The sequence below is a fragment of the Cherax quadricarinatus genome, chromosome 44 (assembly GCF_038502225.1).
Source record: "Cherax quadricarinatus isolate ZL_2023a chromosome 44, ASM3850222v1, whole genome shotgun sequence".
Classification (NCBI taxonomy): domain Eukaryota; kingdom Metazoa; phylum Arthropoda; class Malacostraca; order Decapoda; family Parastacidae; genus Cherax; species Cherax quadricarinatus.
In genome coordinates, this window is record NC_091335.1 from 6,660,396 (window position 1) to 6,681,621 (window position 21,226).

General features: G+C 36.5%; 2 protein-coding genes across 2 annotated transcripts in view; one reads left to right on the forward strand and one right to left on the reverse strand.

Moving 5' to 3' along the window:
- The first annotated feature begins 2,205 nt into the window (after positions 1–2,205).
- Positions 2,206–10,196, forward strand: Fis1 (fission 1 protein). The gene is made up of 5 exons (XM_053789210.2): positions 2,206–2,291; positions 4,991–5,082; positions 6,532–6,649; positions 8,537–8,642; positions 9,064–10,196. The coding sequence occupies exons 1-5, from the start codon at positions 2,238–2,240 to the stop codon at positions 9,153–9,155; spliced, it is 462 nt and encodes a 153-aa protein (XP_053645185.1). The 5' UTR covers positions 2,206–2,237; the 3' UTR covers positions 9,156–10,196.
- Positions 10,197–14,680: 4,484 nt separating this feature from the next.
- LOC128697483 (FHF complex subunit HOOK interacting protein 2A) overlaps positions 14,681–21,226 on the reverse strand; it is a 35,021-nt gene continuing 28,475 nt past the window's right edge. The window contains exons 12-16 of the mRNA XM_070094044.1: positions 21,100–21,172; positions 20,390–20,489; positions 19,768–19,935; positions 18,760–19,007; positions 14,681–15,337 (exon numbers count right to left, since the gene is read on the reverse strand). Of these exons, the coding sequence (XP_069950145.1) occupies positions 15,226–15,337; positions 18,760–19,007; positions 19,768–19,935; positions 20,390–20,489; positions 21,100–21,172 (701 nt within the window). The 3' untranslated portion in view covers positions 14,681–15,225. The remainder of the gene's footprint in view (positions 15,338–18,759; positions 19,008–19,767; positions 19,936–20,389; positions 20,490–21,099; positions 21,173–21,226) is intronic.

The window sequence follows — 21,226 nt, forward strand, 5'->3', positions numbered from 1 at the left end:
TGGGAGTGGACGTGTCAGCGGATGGGTCTATGAAAGATGAGGTGAATCATAGAATTAATGAGGGGAAAAGGGTGAGTGGTGCACTTAGGAGTCTGTGGAGACAAAGAACTTTGTCCTTGGAGGCAAAGAGGGGAATGTATGAGAGTATAGTTTTACCAACGCTCTTATATGGGTGTGAAGCATGGGTGATGAATGTTGCAGCGAGGAGAAGGCTGGAGGCAGTGGAGATGTCATGTCTGAGGGCAATGTGTGGTGTGAATATAATGCAGAGAATTCGTAGTTTGGAAGTTAGGAGGAGGTGCGGGATTACCAAAACTGTTGTCCAGAGGGCTGAGGAAGGGTTGTTGAGGTGATTCGGACATGTAGAGAGAATGGAGCGAAACAGAGTGACTTCAAGAGTGTATCAGTCTGTAGTGGAAGGAAGGCGGGGTAGGGGTCGGCCTAGGAAAGGTTGGAGGGAGGGGGTAAAGGAGGTTTTGTGTGCGAGGGGCTTGGACTTCCAGCAGGCATGCGTAAGCGTGTTTGATAGGAGTGAATGGAGACAAACGGTTTTTAATACTTGACGTGCTGTTGGAGTGTGAGCAAAGTAACATTTATGAAGGGATTCAGGGAAACTGGCAGGCCGGACTTGAGTCCTGGAGATGGGAAGTACAGTGCCTGCACTCTGAAGGAGGGGTGTTAATGTTGCAGTTTAAAAACTGTAGTGTAAAACACCCTTCTGGCAAGACAGTGATGGAGTGAATGATGGTGAAAGTTTTTCTTTTTCGGGCCACCCTGCCTTGGTGGGAATCGGCCAGTGTGATAATAAATAATAATAGTTACAGTAACAGTAATAATGAAAGTGATAGCTACAGTAACAGTAATAATGAAAGTGATAGTTACAGTAACAGTAATAATGATAGTTACAGTAACAGTAATAGTAATAGTCACAGTAACAGTAATAGTGATAGTTACAGTAACAGTAATAATGCTAGTAATAGTTACAGTAACAGTAATAATGATAGTGATAGTTACAGTAACAGTAATAATGATAGTTACAGTAACAGTAATAATGATAGTGATAGTTACAGTAACAATAATAATGATAGTTACAGTAACAGTAATAATGACAGTAATAGTTACAGTAACAGTAATAATGATAGTGATAGTTACAGTAACAGTAATAATGATAGTTACAGTAACAGTAATAATGATAGTGATAGTTACAGTAACAGTAATAATGATAGTTACAGTAACAGTAATAATGATAGTGATAGTTACAGTAACAGTAATAATGATAGTAATAGTTACAGTAACAGTAATAATGACAGTAATAGTTACAGTAACAGTAATAATGATAGTTACAGTAACAGTAATAATGATAGTGATAGTTACAGTAACAGTAATAATGATAGTTACAGTAACAGTAATAATGATAGTTACAGTAACAGTAATAATGATAGTGATAGTTACAGTAACAGTAATAATGATAGTTACAGTAACAGTAATAATGATAGTTACAGTAACAGTAATAATGACAGTAATAGTTACAGTAACAGTAATAATGAAAGTAATAGTTACAGTAACAGTAATAATGATAGTAATAGTTACAGTAACAGTAATAATGATAGTAATAGTTACAGTAACAGTAATAATGATAGTAATAGTTACAGTAACAGTAATAATGATAGTAATAGTCACAGTAACAGTAATAATGATAGTTACAGTAACAGTAATAATGATAGTAATAGTTACAGTAACAGTAATAATGACAGTAATAGTTACAGTAACAGTAACAATAATAGTAATAAATACAGTAATAGTAATAATAGTAATAAATACAGTAATAGTAATAATAATAGTAATAAATACATTAAAAATAATAATAATAATAATAATAATAATAATAATAATAATAATAATAATAATAATAATAGTGTTGTGGGGGTGTGGGGAGTGGAGTGGGGGTGTTTGGTAGGGGTGTGGGGGTGGGGTGGTGGAGGGGGAGTGGGGGTGGAGTGGGGGGTATGGGGTGTGGGTGGTGGGGGGTGGAGGTGGTGGGGGCGTGGGGGTGGTGGGGGGCGCTGGTGTTGGGGGAGTGGTGGGGGGTTGGGGGGTCCTGGTGGTGGGGGAGTGGTGGGAGGTTGGGGGTGCTGGTGGGGGGGTTGGGGGGTGCTGTTGGTGGGGGCGTGGTGTGGGGGTGGTGGGGGCGTGGTGGGGGAGTGGTGTGGGGGGGGGTGTGATGGTAAACAACTAACATGACAGACATGGCCGACCCTCTGACGGAAATTTGCTCCCCTGAGGACTTGAAGGTCAGTATATGGGTGAGGTGAAGGGTGTAGATGAAGGTCAGGTGAAGGTCAGGTCGTGTGTCAGGTGAAGGTGAAATAAATATATTATATGTGAGGTAATATGGCGGTAATGAACAAGCTGCGTCTGTCTTTATTATCTCCGCTGACCATCAGTCATAACTTACTTATTTTCAATGAAGATCAGACAATAAATTATGTTCACCGAGGTTGTCTGATAGTTAAGATTGCTTTATTATCCCTCTATATAATCATCCTGTGGATCGTAATCAAACTTTCATTGACTCACTATCTTAGACTCCAAAATTTTGATTCATGTATATTTTTATTTCTGTCTCTCGCATACAATTAAACTTTCATCATGATGTTATAAGGTAAATAATGTGAACCTTGGATAACCCAATAACTTTGTTCAAAATGTTCCTTATAACCAGGTAGTTTCTGCACAGGTAAATGTCACTCATCTCTACACATATTATATCTTGTGGAAATAAATCTTTGACCTTGAAAACCTGATCATAGTACAGATATACAGTTTGTGCTGCGATGAATCCATCACCGCTGCTTAATGCATCATGAGAATACGTTGTTGTGAAATAATCTTAAAGCCAGTAATCTTAAAGTACAGTACTGTGGCCCGGTGGCCCGGTGGCTAAAGCTCCCACTTCACACACGGAGGGCCCGGGTTCGATTCCCGGCGGGTGGAAACATTTCGACACGTTTCCTTACACCTATTGTCCTGTTCACCTAGCAGCAAATAGGTATCTGGGTGTTAGTCGACTGGTGTGGGTCGCATCCTGGGGGAGAAGATTAAGGACCCCAATGGAAATAAGTTACAGTCCTCGATGACGCACTGACTTTCTTGGGTTATCCTGGGTGGCTAACCCTCCAGGGTTAAAAATCCGAACGAAATCTTACCTTATCTTAGATGTAATTTATCTTCTCTCATTTCTACCTCAATCCTTTTGTTGTTCAGTACTATAAATTATCATTGCTGCAAATGCATCTCTCTTTCTCTTTCCCAAATGTCAGCGGCAGTTCCAGAGTCATTTTCTCGCTAATTGTTACTTGTTACTTTCTATGAGGTCTTGTCTTTTTTGCTTTGATTGTACTTTCTTAAGCACTCGTCACCGCTGTAACTAACTCTACCTCTGTTATATTCTCCACCCTCTCTAGTCTCTGATAGCTCTGGTGGCTAACGCTCTCGCTTCACACAGCGGGGGCCTGGGTTTGATTCCCAGCCAGGGTAGAAACATTGGGCATGTTTCTGTACACCTGTTGTCTATGTTCACCCATCAGTAAAATAGGTACCTGGGTGTTAGTCGACTGGTGTGGGTTGCATCCTGGGACACTGACCTAATTTTCCCAAAATGCTCAGCATAACATGGGCCTTCTATATAGTAGTACGTCATTGATGTCAGCTAGGCCGGTATGTATTCCTTGTACATGTACTTGTAATAAATAAAGATATTATTATTATTATTAAGTATATTAAACAGTTAGCATGCTCTACCCTACAGCACTTTATACCTTTGTGGGTTTAGCAGTTAATAATGACATTAAAAAATCGTCTTTTCTCCAAGATGAGATTTTGTTAGGATTTTTAACCCTGGAGGGTTAGCCACCCAGGATAACCCAAGAAAGGCAGTGCATCATCGAGGCACTCTGCCTTATTTCCATTGGGGTCCTCAATCTTGTACCCCAGGATGCAACCCACACCAGTTGACTAACACCCAGGTACCTACTTGCTAGGTGAATAGGACAACAGGTGTAAGGAAATGTGTCGAAATGTTTCCACCCTGCCGGGAATTGAACCCGGGCCCTCATCGTGTGAAGCGAAAGCTTTGCCAGCCAGGCCACAGAGCCCCTTTACATAGATCTCATCTACTGAGGTTAGTTATGGCTTGATTTGGCTCTACTTCTGCCAATTTAATTTGCTTTATAAATGTTTCCTATTGAGTTAGTAATTTATTTGTGATATAAAAATATAAACATTATAGCCTTTTATTATTTTAAAATACTCTTTTACTTAAAGTACAATACTGTGATTTATAATCAAGATGGATGGTTTTCAATATATTTAAAGTATATACAAAGTAGAATGACATGGAAAGCATATAAATCTATAGGGGAAGGAAGGCGGGGTAGGGGTCGTCCTCGAAAGGGTTGGAGAGAGGGGGTAAAGGAGGTTTTGTGGGTAAGGGGCTTGGACTTCCAGCAAGCGTGCGTGAGCGTGTTAGATAGGAGTGAATGGAGACGAATGGTACTTGGGACCTGACGATCTGTTGGAGTGTGAGCAGGGTAATATTTAGTGAAGGGATTCAGGGAAACCGGTTATTTTCATATAGTCGGACTTGAGTCCTGGAAATGGGAAGTACAATGCCTGCACTTTAAAGGAGGGGTTTGGGATATTGGCAGTTTGGAGGGATATGTTGTGCATCTTTATATGTGTATGCTTCTAGACTGTTGTATTCTGAGCACCTCTGCAAAAACAGTGATAATGTGCGAGTGTGGTGAAAGTGTTGAATGATGATGAAAGTATTTTCTTTTTGGGGATTTTCTTTCTTTTTTGGGTCACCCTGCCTCGGTGGGAGACGGCCGACTTGTTGAAAAAAAAAAAAAAAAAAAAATATACAACTTTGCAACACTGAAGCGATTTGTTATTGTTTCGTGTATGTACAGTACTGTGTATTCTATTTCAGATCTTTGAGCGGAATTACAATGAGGAAATGTGTAAAGGGGTGGTTTCAAGCAAGACACAGTTTGAATATGCTTGCTTCTTAGTCCGCAGCAAGTAAGTGTAGTACATAGATGCCTACAGGTATAGACTGATCTTATCTACCCATACAGTAAAAGATTTGAGTGTTCAACTTAAAAGCTCGCCCCCACTGTTAATAATACTTTTAAGTCATTAATGTATTGTGTCGACACATTTCTCTTTATGAAGTGTAACTATTAGTAAGTAAGTTTATTCAGGTTAACACAAATACGGTTACATAGATTATCATACATGGCAGCATATGTGTAAAATACCTAGGATAACCTAAAAAAGTCAGACAGGGTGACTTATTTCCATTGTGGTCCTTTATTAGTAGTAGTAATATTGGTATTATATTCATGGGGAAGTGTAAGAGTCTTGCAGATTATTATTATTACAATCAAGGGGGAAGCGCTAAACCCGGAGGATTATACAGCGCCTGGGGGGGATGTGAAAGGCATTCAGGCTTAATTCGGGGAACTGGAGCATAGATCCAATTCCCTAAATCAAGAGCCCCTCACCAACATCAAGGAACCTTCCTTGAGGGGAGAGTCTTGCAGAGCTTTGTAATTAAAATAACCTTGAATCAAAAATTGTATAATGTAGCATTTTGATTGTTGTGCTTTTTCCTTTTTATTTCAGATTACAATATTTTCATCATAACTATTTAACAGTAACTACGGGAAAAAAAATTTAGTATGTATGACTATTTTAGCTATCTAGAGAAAACGATGACTTTCAGTCCACTAATTTCTGATGACCAACATCAGGAATTAGTGGACTGGCTTATGATCCTGGCCTCTGGAAATGCATGCCATCAGCTCCTGGGATTCCTATAACTCTTAGCCAGGACTGGGAGTACCATGATGGATGCTGTAGACCAAGCCCTTGAGGTAGAGCTCAAAGGAAAGGATAGGCAGTATGTTTCAGCACAAGGACAGTCAATGGTACCTACATGTTTCAGCATTCTCTGGATGGCAAAAAGCATCTAATCATTTAAAGTTTGGATATTTAGAGCTCAGGTTATGTTGTAGCCATGAAAGGAAGCCAAACTATGAATCATCTGTGGTTTTGTTTCAAAACTTTACCTCATGGCTTCATTTTGGGCACTTCTGGCTCTTAATCCAGTGCATGACCTCTGATGAAAACAACTTCTGGGTTATGAGAACAGGAGTATTGAGATGAACAGAAGACAGCAATTTTATAGATAATTTTTGCAATTATCATATTAACAGTATCTCTTAAGCAATAATAGACCCCTCCAGGTAGGTTCCTTGGTGTTGGTGAGGGACTCCTAGTGCAATGAATTAGACCTGTGCTGCAGTTCCTTAAATTAAGCCTTATTGCCTTCCATTCCTCAGGCACTGTATTACCCTTATGAGTTTAGCATTCCCTCATAAATGTAATGTTAATAATAATTAGAAATAATTTGTGATTGTATTATAATGCACCTGAATTCTCACATGATGGGTCTTCCATCCTAAGGTACCCAGCAGATATTCAGCGAGGTGTGGTGCTCTTGGAAGAGCTTTATAAGCGCCCAGATGAAATTGGGAAACGAGACTACATATACTATCTTGCCATTGGAAATGCTCGTTTGAAGGTAAGCAGGAAGTGGCCACATACTTGCTAAGTTTCGACAGTATAAGGCTTACCACTTTGCAAGTAAATGATTTACACACTTAAATTTTAATGAATGTAAGTTTGTAATGATACATTCTATATAGTACAACCTCTCCTCACTTAGTGATGTACTCATTTACCGACGTCTCTGAGTTACGACGGGCTCTCTGACCAGTATGCATACCTAAATAATGTATATTAGAGCTGATTTCCTCTACAGTCTCTCCTCACTTAACGACGGAGTTCCGTTCCTAAGACCATGTCAGTAAACAAATTTGTCGTTAAGTGAGGAGCATACTGTAATGGTAGTGGGTTTGTGTCAACCATCTTCGATATTGTTTTAATGTCACGTTTGCACCATTTATAACATTTATGGTATATTTTTAAATGTTTATAAAGTAATGTACTGTATATTGTAATAAACAGAATAGAGGAAATCAGCTCTAATATACATTATTTAGGTATGCATACTGGTCAAAGAGCCTGTTGTAAGTCCGAGTCATTGGTAAACGAGTACATTGGTAAGTAAGGAGAGGCTGTATTCTGTTTATTACAATATACTATACACTACTGTATAAACATTTAAAAATACGTATACCAGAAATGTTATAAATGGTGCAAAGGTGACATTAAAACAATATCAAAGATGGTTGACACAAACCCACTGCCCTTATAGTATGCTCCTCTCTTAGCGACAAATTTGTTTACCGACGTGGCCTTAGGAACAGAACTCCATCGTTAAGTGAGGAGAGGCTGTATTTTTTATTATATGTTGCATAAGCATTGTAAATCCATATAGGACTAAGTCACTCAGTGCTGAGCTTCAGATTCATAGTTACAGAGGTACCTCACCTTAAGGCACTTTGCTTTAGAGTCTGTATAGTCCTTGTGGCTTAGCGCTTCTTTTTGATTATAATAATAATAATAATTTGCTTTAGAGTGCTTTGCTAGTATGGCACTTTTCAGTTATATTCATGTTTATTATTTTCTGGGTTTACCTTGCTCCTAGGATGGTTTACAATGGTGATGTGCATTTTTTACTTATTATTTTTTTAACTTTTGCATCTTTTTTAGGTCTAGCACTATTGCACACTTAAATGATAATGTAAACATGTTTTTAGGCTTTTATATGCACTGGCAAATGAAAAAAAAAAACTGTGATTAGCTTTAAGGTAATATTCACTTTACAGCAGTGGTCTAGACCCTAACCCCCCTATGTTAGCAAAGTATGCCTATACATGTGTAAATACAATAGAACCCCCATATCTACCGATTCGGTATCTGTGGTTCCGGTTATCCACGGTTTACTGTGGCCCAAAGATACCTCTTAATTTTGCATAATAATGGCCCCAAAGCACAAAGGTATAAAAGCTGGTAATTCTTCAAAGCCTAAGAGAATCCATAAGTGCTTCCCATCAATGAGAGTGATGATTCTCACCTTATTGTGCATAATTTATCAATTAAACTCATTATATATGGGGTTTGTCACTATCCACAGTATCAGTATCCACGGTAGGTTCCTGGAACATATCCCCCCACGGATATTTGGGTCCTACTGTAATACCACTTACCTGGGATGTGAGAGATTCATTGCACTTTATTGATCTCTGGTGATAACTTACAAATGTTGATCACTTGTCTCTTTTCTCTTGTAATTCAAATGTAATTTTTCTCTCTTCTTTAAATCATGTATTGATTTAAAGAATACAAACTTACAAAAACTTATGGCAAATTCAACCTCACATTTCTTTGTCTTTTAAACTTTAACTTGTTTTCTTAATCTTAAATCATAGTTTGTTTTTTTTGTACATCATTAGTGTACTGTACTTCATTAAATATTAAATTTTTAAATTTTACCTAATTGCAGGAATACCAGATAGCATTAAATTATTTAAAAGGACTTCTACAAGTAGAACCAGCAAACAGACAAGTTTTGGAACTAGAATCTTGTATTAAGAAGAGAATGGAGAAAGGTAAGCTTTGACAAGGTCATGAACATAAAAGATTTAATGTTGAAGTGTTTTGAAATTTGAAAGGATGTGAAATCTTCCAGTCTACTATGGGTTTTGAGCTGGTTTAGTGTGTATATATGTAGAGGATAGTAAAAAAAAAAAAATTGAAAATAGAAAAAGTGGAGGACTATGCAAATGTCACAAGTAATATTTTGGATATCAGTGTGGACTACTAATTTTTTTAGGAAAAAAATCCTTCAAGTTCCTTGATGATGGTGAGACTCTTAATACAAGGAATTGGATCAAGAGCTTCCTCCCCTTCCAATTCCCTTCTAAACCCCTACAAGTTTAGAACTTTCCCCTAAACTTAATAATTTGAAGAGGACAGAAACATATAGGATTTAGCTTTATATAGTTTACAGAGATAATTTTTTTCTTACAGATGCAATCAAAGGAGCAGCTATAGCAGGTGGCGCCATCCTTGGTCTTGGTGCGCTGGTGGGGCTCGGTGTAGCTTTGAGCAAGCGCCACTGATCACCTTTCCTCAAATGAATGTGATAATTAGCAGTTATTTTAAAAGCTGTTGTGGCTTGAAAGGATCTTTATTTCACATTATTAATGTACATTATATATAATTCCACTAGATGTGACCTTACTTTTTAAAAAAAATGAATGTACATGTAGCTTTTGATTCTATTTCATGATTTGTGTTACATATTTGCTAGATTAATGCATTACAGCAAGTCATAGTACCATAGGAATGGAGTGTACTGAACTATATCTCCTCATGATAGTCACTTAGCCACATCTATTGCCTCATGGTGTTTGTATCCACATGATGTGCTGCATGAATTCTTCTGGATTCTTCTTTCACTTAGTCATTGGCTTAGTGCTCAAGAAAATAATTACGTATATAACTACAACTACTGTACTGCCAGCTTAATGCTCAAGAAGGTACTGTATCACTCCTGTACCACAACTATTTAAAAAAAGAATATACATATTTGTAGATGTAAATATAGCCAAACAGGTGATACACAGTACAGTACTTTGTGTATTGTATATATATATATTATGTATAGCCTTCAATTGATATAAGGTATAGTTGACTTCATAATCTGGTGAATATGTTTAGGAATGATATTCTTGATCTCTATTAGTGAGGATTATGCTTTTGACATAAGTGTGTAACATTAAACCTCTTCATAGTAAGGCATTAGTTTATTTGTATTTCCCATGACAAAAACACAAAACATTAGTGAGATATCTTTAATGTATAATAGGCTCCCTATTCATTCCAAGATTGTAATTAAAATGAAATTGGATATATTATAAAAAAAGCTGTATTTCTAAATGAGTTGCAATCTAGGTTGGTCACTTGAGTGTTACCAGTTTACCAAGGTAGCATGTATCAGTGTTCTTTATCTAGAAATTACTTTTAAAATATTTTAGATAGAAAATATCAGCAGAAGTTTCCAGTAAGAATTTGTTCATTATTACCAACATTTATCACCTGCTTTGCTAGCAGTTTAGTTTAAGGTTGTATAAGTAAGACAGTGTATAGAAGCTGTTGTTTTTTAACACCGGCCTTCTCCCACTGAGACAGGGTGACCCATAAAAAAAGAAACACTTTCATCATCATTCACACTATCACTGTCTTGCCAGAGGTGCACAGAGATGACAGTTCAGATGGTCATCCCAACAGCAAATATCCCTACCCTTCCTTTAGAGTACAGGCACTGTACTTCTCACCCCCAGTACTCATGCCAAAATGCTTTCTTGAAAGAGTCACATCGAATTTGTGATTACTAAATTATAAAAAATTGCTGCAGGGCACTTTGGAAAAAGAGAAAAAAAAAAAAAATACTACTACAGTGCTGATCAACTCTCACTGGCTAAGTACTTTTTGTACGTACCTTTATTACTAAATTTATCTGAGACAGTTTATTTGCAATACTTAGAAATACGTATATTTAATATATATTTTGCTGGTTGTATTTCCATTTTCAAGGCTTTATTGATAGAGGTCATTGACTTGGAAAAATGACCTTGTACGAGGTATACAGTTTCCAACACATTCATGAGTTTAAGTATTTTTGTCAGTCACTTGTAAATTATTCTTATTAAAACATAGATATCTTATTGCTTCTTAATATATCTACTGCATAATCCATATGAACTTGAATTCCTCCATATCCTTCCTGATCAGTTTGTGCTGTGGTTCCTGCAATGGAAATTATGCTGCAAGCACCAACAGCTTCATTGACCAGGCCATCAGTCAGGGGTCTGATTAAAGACTGAGCCACAGGGGTGGTGATCTTTGAAATCCTCAAATAGGTAAAACCCATTCGACAGTCATAAAATTTGTAATGCATCTGTGTTACGACAGTATACTTCCAATCTTTTCAAATCTAGCATCTTTTGGTTCATGAACCATTACCTGTGTGTATGTGCTTTCATTTCAAAATTCATTAATAATTTTAAATATTGTGTAACAGATTGGTTCAAATGTAATGTTTGGTTTTATAAACATTGAATACAGCAGGGCTCAGAGTGACAATGTTTTGCATTTACATCATTGGCACTTTAACACCACTAAACTACTTATAAACCAGTGATTGGCACAGTGGAGACTACTTACAAAGCCTAAAATAAGCAAGAAACATCACTTCCAGCGAGCAATACTGGATCATCATTCAAAGTAAATACTGTACACAATGATTATTAAATATGTATCTTATTTTATTTTATAATTAATATGTACACATTGTAGAAATATCTTTTTTGCAACTGAAAATCACATTGATGGTAAAATCTCGGATAAAGATTCTTGGGAGTGGGAGGGGAAGCAACAGAAATTAGATACAGACAAATTAGGGTTTGGGAATGCATTACTCTAATCTATTTTACATTGTTTCTTTTGGGATATTAGGTTCCAAGTACCGAACATTTGATTTGATGAATTTTAAAGAATGCTTTATTCTTTCTTTCTTTCAACACACCGGCCGTATCCCACCAAGGCAGGGTGGCCCAAAAGGAAAAACGAAAGTTTCTCCTTTCAAATTTAGTAATATATACAGGAGAAGGGGTTACTAGCCCCTTGCTCCCGGCATTTTAGTCGCCTCTTACAACACGCATGGCTTACGGAGGAAGAATTCTGTTCCACTTCCCCATGGAGATAAGAGGAAATAAACAAGAACAAGAACTAGAAAGAAAATAGAAGAAAACCAAGAGGGGTATGTATATATACGCTTGTACATGTATGTGTAGTGTGACCTAAGTAGAAGTAGCAAGACGTACCTGAAATCTTGCATGTTCATGAGACAGAAAAAAGGACACCAGCAATCCTACCATCATGTAAAACAATTACAGGCTTTCGTTTTACACTCACTTGGCAGGACGGTAGTACCTCCCTGGGCGGTTGCTGTCTACCAACCTACTACCTAGGAATGCATTATTATTATAATCAAATAATAAAGCGCTAAACTGACAAGGATCGTGCAGCTAAAGAATGCATTAATATTATAAGTTATGGCCCTACTGCACAACATTTATAAGGCCATGATAAATATATGTATAGGATAAAGAATCCAATTATTAGAGTGCATTGGTGTACAGGGCCTTTTTCAAGTTTTGCATTATAGTAGTAGTATCATTATTGCATCATCATCATAGGTACCCATGTCTACAAGGGTATACAAACTCAGGCTACAGCTTGCTAACAGTTTTTAATAGACAAAATGCAAAAAACATTTTGTATAACTATATGATATGACTATTTATATAAGCACTTGGGTGCCTATATGATAATTTGATTTTGTATAATAATTTGATTTTGTATAATCAATTGACACAGAATCCTCTATACAGGCTTGTCATCTATGCTGGCCTTCTATAAGCAGACATGTTTTCATGGTAGGAAGGCTCGTCTTTGTAGATGCTTTGGTCTGCACTAGCTGGAGCTTTCTCTACTAAGGTGGCTATGGCTATGACTGTAGATTACCCAGAACTGTTCTCAGTCTGATAGCTATGCGTGGAGACTTTTATCAATTTTTCACTCTCTTCGTAGCGGTGTGGACAGTGATGGGCAACCCACTTCTTCAGTTACTGATTAGAAGTAAAATGGGAGGCTGAGTGCAGGAGGGGAATCAATGGACAAGTCCATTGATTACAGAATTGTCCATTATGATCACTGCAAAAAATCTTGTCAAGTCACCCACACACTCCATACCAGCCTCCCCAACTCGTCCATTAAATTTAGTGTGTGTTCAGTTTGCAATCATGATGATAACTAAATCTGGGAGGGCTACTTGGTATTTTAAAGTAGGGAAGTAATGAATATATACTGTATTTGAAGAAAAAATTTTAAGATTTTTCTTTTATTCAATAACAATTATAATAAATAAGAACACTATAAATAATGGTTAAAAGTAACATTCAAAATAAAGAATCTTTGTATCTGTACATATTTTCTAAAATTATATTCAACTGTATTTAGCTGTGTAGTTTTTGTTACCTGTACCTTTGACTAGGCAGTGTTTAATTTTTTTTTTGGCACAGGTTAAAATCTACAATGAAATAAGTTAATTTCATCTTCAAGGCCTTTTCCTATTAATTTTTTTTTTTAAGTGCTCTTTTTGGTTAAATATGTTGTGGATTTTTAGCCATAGTTGTCAGACAGGCCAAATTTTCTGAAATATGAATAGTATATTTTTTCTTACAGACTGATAGATCTATTCACAACAATTAACAATGTAAGCAGATTTTTAATTTTGTACCCAAACTAACTTATATTGCTAATTTATTCAAATTAATCTAGTACAATATAGCCTAAATCTACCTAACCTATAGTTAGTATTGCATAACCTCAATAAAACACTAATTTCGTGATGTTGTGGTTAATTTTTACAATTACAATATAAGAAAAATGAATACTGTACGCTTTGCTGTTCTGATAAAATGAACACTGTCAACATTACTTAGCAAAGACTAGATTTTTTAGGTTAGTTTATGATGATTCAGTAGAGACAAGTAAGTCACCAACTAGTAATTCATAGCTACCTGTGACTGCTAGCAAACATTATGAAAAAATCTGCTTTATTGTAAAATAATGAACATGCATATACAATTTTATATAATATATACAACAAAGCACATCAATGAGAATCACCAAAGCAAAACCTCTGTTAATGAATTAAAAAGCAATATTTGCAACAGCCTTCATTCTTGGCAATGAAAATTTGCCAAAAAAAAAAATGGCAGGTTTATCAGTGTTAGGCAAAATACAACTAGTATACAGTATATTATTAACCCTTAAACTGTCCAAACATAGATCTACGTTTTTTCAACATTTGAAAGTATGTAAAAAAGTAGATCATCTTTTTTTTTTTTACATTTGAAAACGTGTAAAAAAAACTTTGATCTACTTTTTTTTTTTTGTTATATTTGAAAATATGTAAAAAAAACCGTAGATCTACTTTTGGAGCAGTACGCATGTGAACGTAGGTCTGCTTGGACAGTTTAAGGGTTAAAGATAAATAATTTTTAATTCCCATCACTATTCCCTTCATATTCCATAGGAATTATGAAGAAAGAAATAGGCAGCAAGACTGATACATGACTTTTTTATGGCATATAAAAGTTCTTTAGTATGGCTTTAACGTAGATTTACCAGGTGAAACTGCAGTTAGCATTATCACCTTTTTTTCTTTTTAAACACGTCAGTCATTTCCCACCGAGGCAGGGTGACCCAAACAGAAAGAAAAAACTTTCATCATTCAACACTTTCACCATCACTCATACATAATCACTGTCTTTGCAAATGCTCTCAGATATGACACTTTAGATGTCCCTCCAAAAATATGTAAACTAAGTTATTCAACAGTAAGAACTGGTTAATGCCCAGCCTTCCACCACTATATCTTTTAAAAATATAGTACATGTAATTTCCTATTATGGTATATGTAGTCTAATCTTATGTTCTTGTGCTTATCCATAGACCAACTGCACTCCATTCTCACTCAAAATGGACAATAAACTTGTGCATGGATCTCCTGATACTACAAACAGAATACAATACAGACAAAAATGGGAATTTAGCTGTGCACTGTATTCTCTTCCATTATTGCACTTAATGGCACACTAAGTACATTCCAAAACAAATCAATCAGCAGATTAACTGCAAGTTCCAAAAACAGTTCCACAAGGAACAATAGCAATAACAAATATAACGCTTCATTAATATAAATATAAAAGTAACAAAATAACAATATTAACAACTATTTAAGTAAACATATTACTACCAACATCCCAACAAGTAAAAATATAGAAAAGCATTCAAAATAAAAATCTGTCAGATCTGTGTTGTGCTTGATGGTTACCATCAATTAAAATTTTATAGGATGACTCTTAGTGCCTAAATTATAATATAAAAAAATATCTGATATACTGTAATGAAATAAGTAAAAGTCAAGAAACTTGCAGTCTTTAACCATTACCACACTTATTATTCTGCTGCTCTGATGATTGCCAGTAATTATTATCAGGGCAGATGAACAACTATCACAGGAATGTACAGTACTGCATTTTCCATAACTGGTGAACACTACCATCCACTACCTTCAGTAATGTATTTTGCATATGCAATTGATGCTAATTCCTTGGTGAATTCTTCGATGACAATTAATGCTTCAAACTTACGGTCATCTTCATCTCGTCTGTAATGAACAAATTCAGTTAATTTTATTAATCAAGAAAACACCTTTTATTATTCTAATTTAAAAAATGTATATCTGATATAGAGCATAATTTCAAAAGTGTTTCATAATGAATAGTCTTTTAAATTTCTTTTAATCATCCAATCAATATCTGTAATAAAATCAAATAATGATAATGTAAATTTAGCATAATCTAGATTTTTTTTTTTTTTTCAACAAGTCGGCCGTCTCCCACCGAGGCAGGGTGACCCAAAAAAGAAAGAAAATCCCCAAAAAGAAAATACATACTTTCATCATCATTCAACACTTTCACCACACTCGCACATTATCACTGCTTTTGCAGAGGTGCTCAGAATACAACAGCTCAGAAGCATATACGTATAAAGATACACAACATATCCCTCCAAACTGCCAATATCCCAAACCCCTCCTTTAAAGTGCAGGCATTGTACTTCCCATTTCCAGGACTCAAGTCCGACTATATGAACATAACCGGTTTCCCTGAATCCCTTCACTAAATATTACCCTGCTCACACTCCAACAGATCGTCAGGTCCCAAGTATCATTCGCCTCCATTCACTCCTATCTAACACGCTCATGCACGCTTGCTGGAAGTCCAAGCCCCTAGCCCACAAAACCTCCTTTACTCCCTCTTTCCAACCCTTTCGAGGACGACCCCTACCCCTCCTTCCTTCCCCTATAGATTTATATGCTTTCCATGTCATTCTACTTTGATCCATTCTCTCTAAATGACCAAACCACCTCAACAACCCCTCTTCTGCCCTCTGACTAATGCTTTTATTAACTCCACACCTTCTCCTAATTTCCACACTCCGAATTTTCTGCATAATATTTACACCACACATTGCCCTTAGACAGGACATCTCCACTGCCTCCAACCGTCTCCTCGCTGCTGCATTTACCACCCAAGCTTCACATCCATATAAGAGTGTTGGTATTACTATACTTTCATACATTCCCTTCTTTGCCTCCATAGATAACGTTTTTTGACTCCACATATACCTCAACGCACCACTCACCTTTTTTCCCTCATCAATTCTATGATTAACCTCATCCTTCATAAATCCATCCGCCGACACGTCAACTCCCAAGTATCTGAAAACATTCACTTCTTCCATACTCCTCCTCCCCAATTTGATATCCAATTTTTCTTTATCTAAATCATTTGATATCCTCATCAACTTACTCTTTTCTATGTTCACTTTCAACTTTCTACCTTTACACACATTCTCAAACTCATCCACTAACCTTTGCAATTTTTCTTTAGAATCTCCCATAAGCACAGTATCATCAGCAAAAAGTAACTGTGTCAATTCCCATTTTGAATTTGATTCCCCATAATTTAATCCCACCCCTCTCCCAAACACCCTAGCATTTACTTCTTTTACAACCCCATCTATAAATGTATTAAACAACCATGGTGACATTACACATCCCTGTCTAATACCTACTTTTACTGGGAAGTATTCTCCCTCTCTTCTACACACCCTAACCTGAGCCTCACTATCCTCATAAAAGCTCTTTCCAGCATTTAGTAACTTACCACCTATTCCATATACGTACTTGCAACATCTGCCACATTGCTCCTCTATCCACTCTATTATATGCCTTTTCTAAATTCATAAATGCAATAAAAACTTCCCTACCTTTATCTAAATACTGTTCACATATATGCTTCAATGTAAACACTTGATCTACACATCCCCTACCCACTCTGAAGCCTCCCTGCTCATCCGCAATCCTACATTCTGTATTACCTCTAATTCTAGAAATACTAAGAATTTTCCAAAACTATCAATTTTTGGGAACCCCCAACAATAGTAGTCTATTATTATTATTATTATTATTATCACACTGGCCGATTCCCACCAAGGCAGGGTGGCCCGAAAAAGAAAAACTTTCACCATCATTCACTCCATCACTGTCTTGCCAGAAGGGTGCTTTACACTACAGTTTTTAAACTGCAACATTAACACCCCTCCTTCAGAGTGCAGGCACTGTACTTCCCATCTCCAGGACTCAAGTCCGGCCTGCCAGTTTCCCTGAACCCCTTCATAAATGTTACTTTGCTCACACTCCAACAGCACGTCAAGTATTAAAAACCATTTGTCTCCATTCACTCCTATCAAACACGCTCACGCATGCCTGCTGGAAGTCCAAGCCTCTCGCACACAAAACCACCTTTACCCCCTCCCTCCAACCTTTCCTAGGCCGACCCCTACCCTGCCTTCCTTCCACTACAGACTGTATCAGTCTTGAAGTCATTCTGTTTCGCTCCATTCTCTCTACATGTCCGAACCACCTCAACAACCCTTCCTCAGGCCTCTGGACAACAGTTTTGGTAATCCTGCACCTCCTCCTAACTTCCAAACTACGAATTCTCTGCATTATATTCACACCACACATTGCCCTCAGACATGACATCTCCACTGCCTCCAGCCTTCTCCTCGTTGCAACATTCATCACCCATGCTTCACACCCATATAAGAGCGTTGGTAAAACTATACTCTCATACATTCCCCTCTTTGCCTCCAAGGACAAAGTTCTTTGTCTCCACAGACTCCTAAGTGCACCACTCACCCTTTTCCCCTCATCAATTCTATGATTCACCTCATCTTTCATAGACCCATCCGCTGACACGTCCACTCCCAAATATCTGAATACATTCACCTCCTCCATACTCTCTCCCTCCAATCTGATATCCAATCTTTCATCACCTAATCTTTTTGTTATCCTCATATGATACACTAAAATAAAAACTGAAGTGCATTTTGAACTCATTGTAGTACTAAAATTGTCATCTTCCAAACATATACACATACATACAGTATACAGATATATAAGTAGAACACTGAAATATATGGGATAAAAAGCATGGTGTTTGCTAAATTAACTGGAAGATACATTTAATGTTTCCTTGTCCTAGACACATGTAGCGGATCATTCATCAATCATCTGGGGTACAAGTCAGTTTAATGGCATATTCATTATAAAACTACCTTATAACAAAGAATAATTCTATGTATTTTTAACAGAGTCACATTACAGACAACTCTTGCCTCCCACCACTACTGTGTCTGCACATTTTAGTATAGCCCATATGAACTATTTCTTCCTTGTTAGTTTTCTCTCTCTGTTAAAGAATGTAACACTTGTGCAACATTTCAGAATATTAAGGAAATATTTCCTCAATAAAGATACCCATATGTTGCACAAGTGTATCATTCTTCAACTTGTCAGTTTTCTAAGCCATTTACATACGTATCTCCCTATTGCTCACTCTAGTATTGTCAATAGTTTTTTTCTACATTCCTTGTCTGTAGGTGTCTTAGATCTACAAATAATGCATTTCTTAACACAATTACATAAAACACAAAAAGTATGTAACACTCTAAACTTACTCAAAATCAAACTCCTCCATTGTGCCCAGGAGCTGGTATCTGGTGACCTTTAGGTGATCCTGGTAATCATCGCGTTCAATAATTGGCTGATGAATCTTGGAAACTACTGAGGAGAGAACAGTGTAGGGAGTGCGCACACCCCCTGACAACGTTATAGTGGGGTTCAGTAGGTACTCGTGGAGGTGAGGGTGTGGCAGCAGTGCTAGAGTGGCCACCAAAGAAGTCACTTGCAGATTGATATCATAATCCTGTGGATGAATTAATTAGAATACAGTCTCTTTCTTTATATCTGGGTATCTTTTCTAAGTTTTCCTAATTAATAGATAGCTAATTCTGAGGAGTTTCATTATTTACACTTTTTTTCATTTGCAGCACTGTACATATGCAGAAAACTGTTAATTCCTAAATTATTTACTATGGATTAAATATACTTGAAGGCTAGAATCTTGGATGATTAAAGCCTTAATGACCTTTCTACATGTTAGGAAAAAAAATAATTTTCATCATAAAGCTAACATACATGGCTATAAGCTTATTGTAAAGCCAATTATGCAGAGCATTTTGGGCATTCTAACATCATTCCTTAATAAGACTTGACTTCTAAAAAAATAAACTAACCCTAAACACATAACCTATACAACATATAACAGACCCCACTAATACCATATACAGCACTAGTATTGAGCCTGCAGTGTTAAATCTTCATTTATAATTACATTAACTCTTACCAAGATGCTACTATAACCTTCACTCCCTCTTTCACTACCATTACAAAATTATCTTTATTTTTATCAACTATTCCCCTTAAATTAAAGCTCCTTAGTAACTACCACATTCTCTTTTGAAGCACACTCAATACCTTAGTTATATTGCTAATGTTGTACACCATTTTTTGTATCTAAACCTTAACATAAGTACTAGTATTGAATACGTAATTCTATATTTACTTGCAGTATTGAAAGACTCAAAGCTTAATGCAGACAATTCTTTCTTCAAGCAAATTCATACCTGATCAGGTAAGTGTTCCATGAAATCCATAAGCATACTAAGGAATGGCCCTTCATAGAACGTGTTTCCTTCTGCTTCAGGACGTGACTCTCGTGAGGCTGTAGACGAGGAATCAGAAGGGCATTCTGGAGTTACAGCTTCTCTTGGCCAACCAAATGATGAACATGACTGAAGAAAAAACTTATTTTACATAAATAAAAGATAAAAATACCAGTATACAATATAAAACTTACCATTATTTATGGATCTGACTCTCTGCTTTTAAAACTTGGATTTTTAATAGCCAAATCAAAATTCCTTATTAATACCTACATATTTTAATTTTTGGTAAACAGCACTTCACTGCAATCACCAATATCTTCTAGTTTGCAGAGCACAGAAGATTAATTTCAACAAATAACTGAGGCATAACCAAGTAAAGGCAGTACAGTACTGTACTATGTGGAAAACTGCTGACAAAACAAGAGGAACTACAAATTTTTGAGAGTACGGTACTGGATATTAAGGTTAAATATTTTGTTATAGGTTTGTTGACAGCGATAAGCTGTGAGCCACCCATATTCTATTTCCCTTTCTGGATACCAAACACTTAAGATATCAAAAGATTCTCCACATTACTTACCCGACACATATCTTTGTACTGATGCTGAGCATCAGCCATGTAGCTCTCAAAGTCATCTTTGGGTGTAGATCTTAGCTCCTCAGGTACAACTGTCAAGAAACTTTTAAAAAATATCAAATTAATGCACACATGCTATCAAAAATTTTTCTTCTCAAATACAATAATCCATGCCATATAGGCAATGACTATTAGGCTAGCCAAGTAGAGGCAAATTTTATGTCAGTTCTTATACTCAAATGAGATTAAATAAACTTACAACACATTTTTGGTGCCATTTAACATAATTCTAATGCTGTAACAGAATAGCAAATCATTGAAAAAACTTGTAAGCAGCTACTAGCGGACATATTAATAGTTAGTGTCAGGTTTTAAAGCTGCAATTTCTCTGCTGAAAAAAATGGTTACTGAAAATTACCACAGACACTGTTGAAAAACTTCTTAAGGTTATACAGTACATGTGCTGGTTACATGTATACAGTGGACCCCCGCTTAACGATCACCTCCCAATGCGACCAATTATGCAAGTGTATTTATGTAAGTGTGTTTGTACGTGTATGTTTGGGGGTCTGAAATGGACTAACCTACTTCACAATATTCCTTATGGGAACAAATTCGGTCAGTACTGGCACCTGAACATACTTCTGGAATGAAAAAATATAGTTAACCGGGGTCCACTGTATCTCTAACACACATTCAATGATGAAACTCACCTTTTGACAATCTTGTTTATGTTAGCTGGTGCTAAAGTTCTGCTGATGGGTGGTGATCCTGGCGAAGTCTCACCTGTGTGCATATATATTAATACCTCTACTATTATTATTTCACTTACATTTGTGT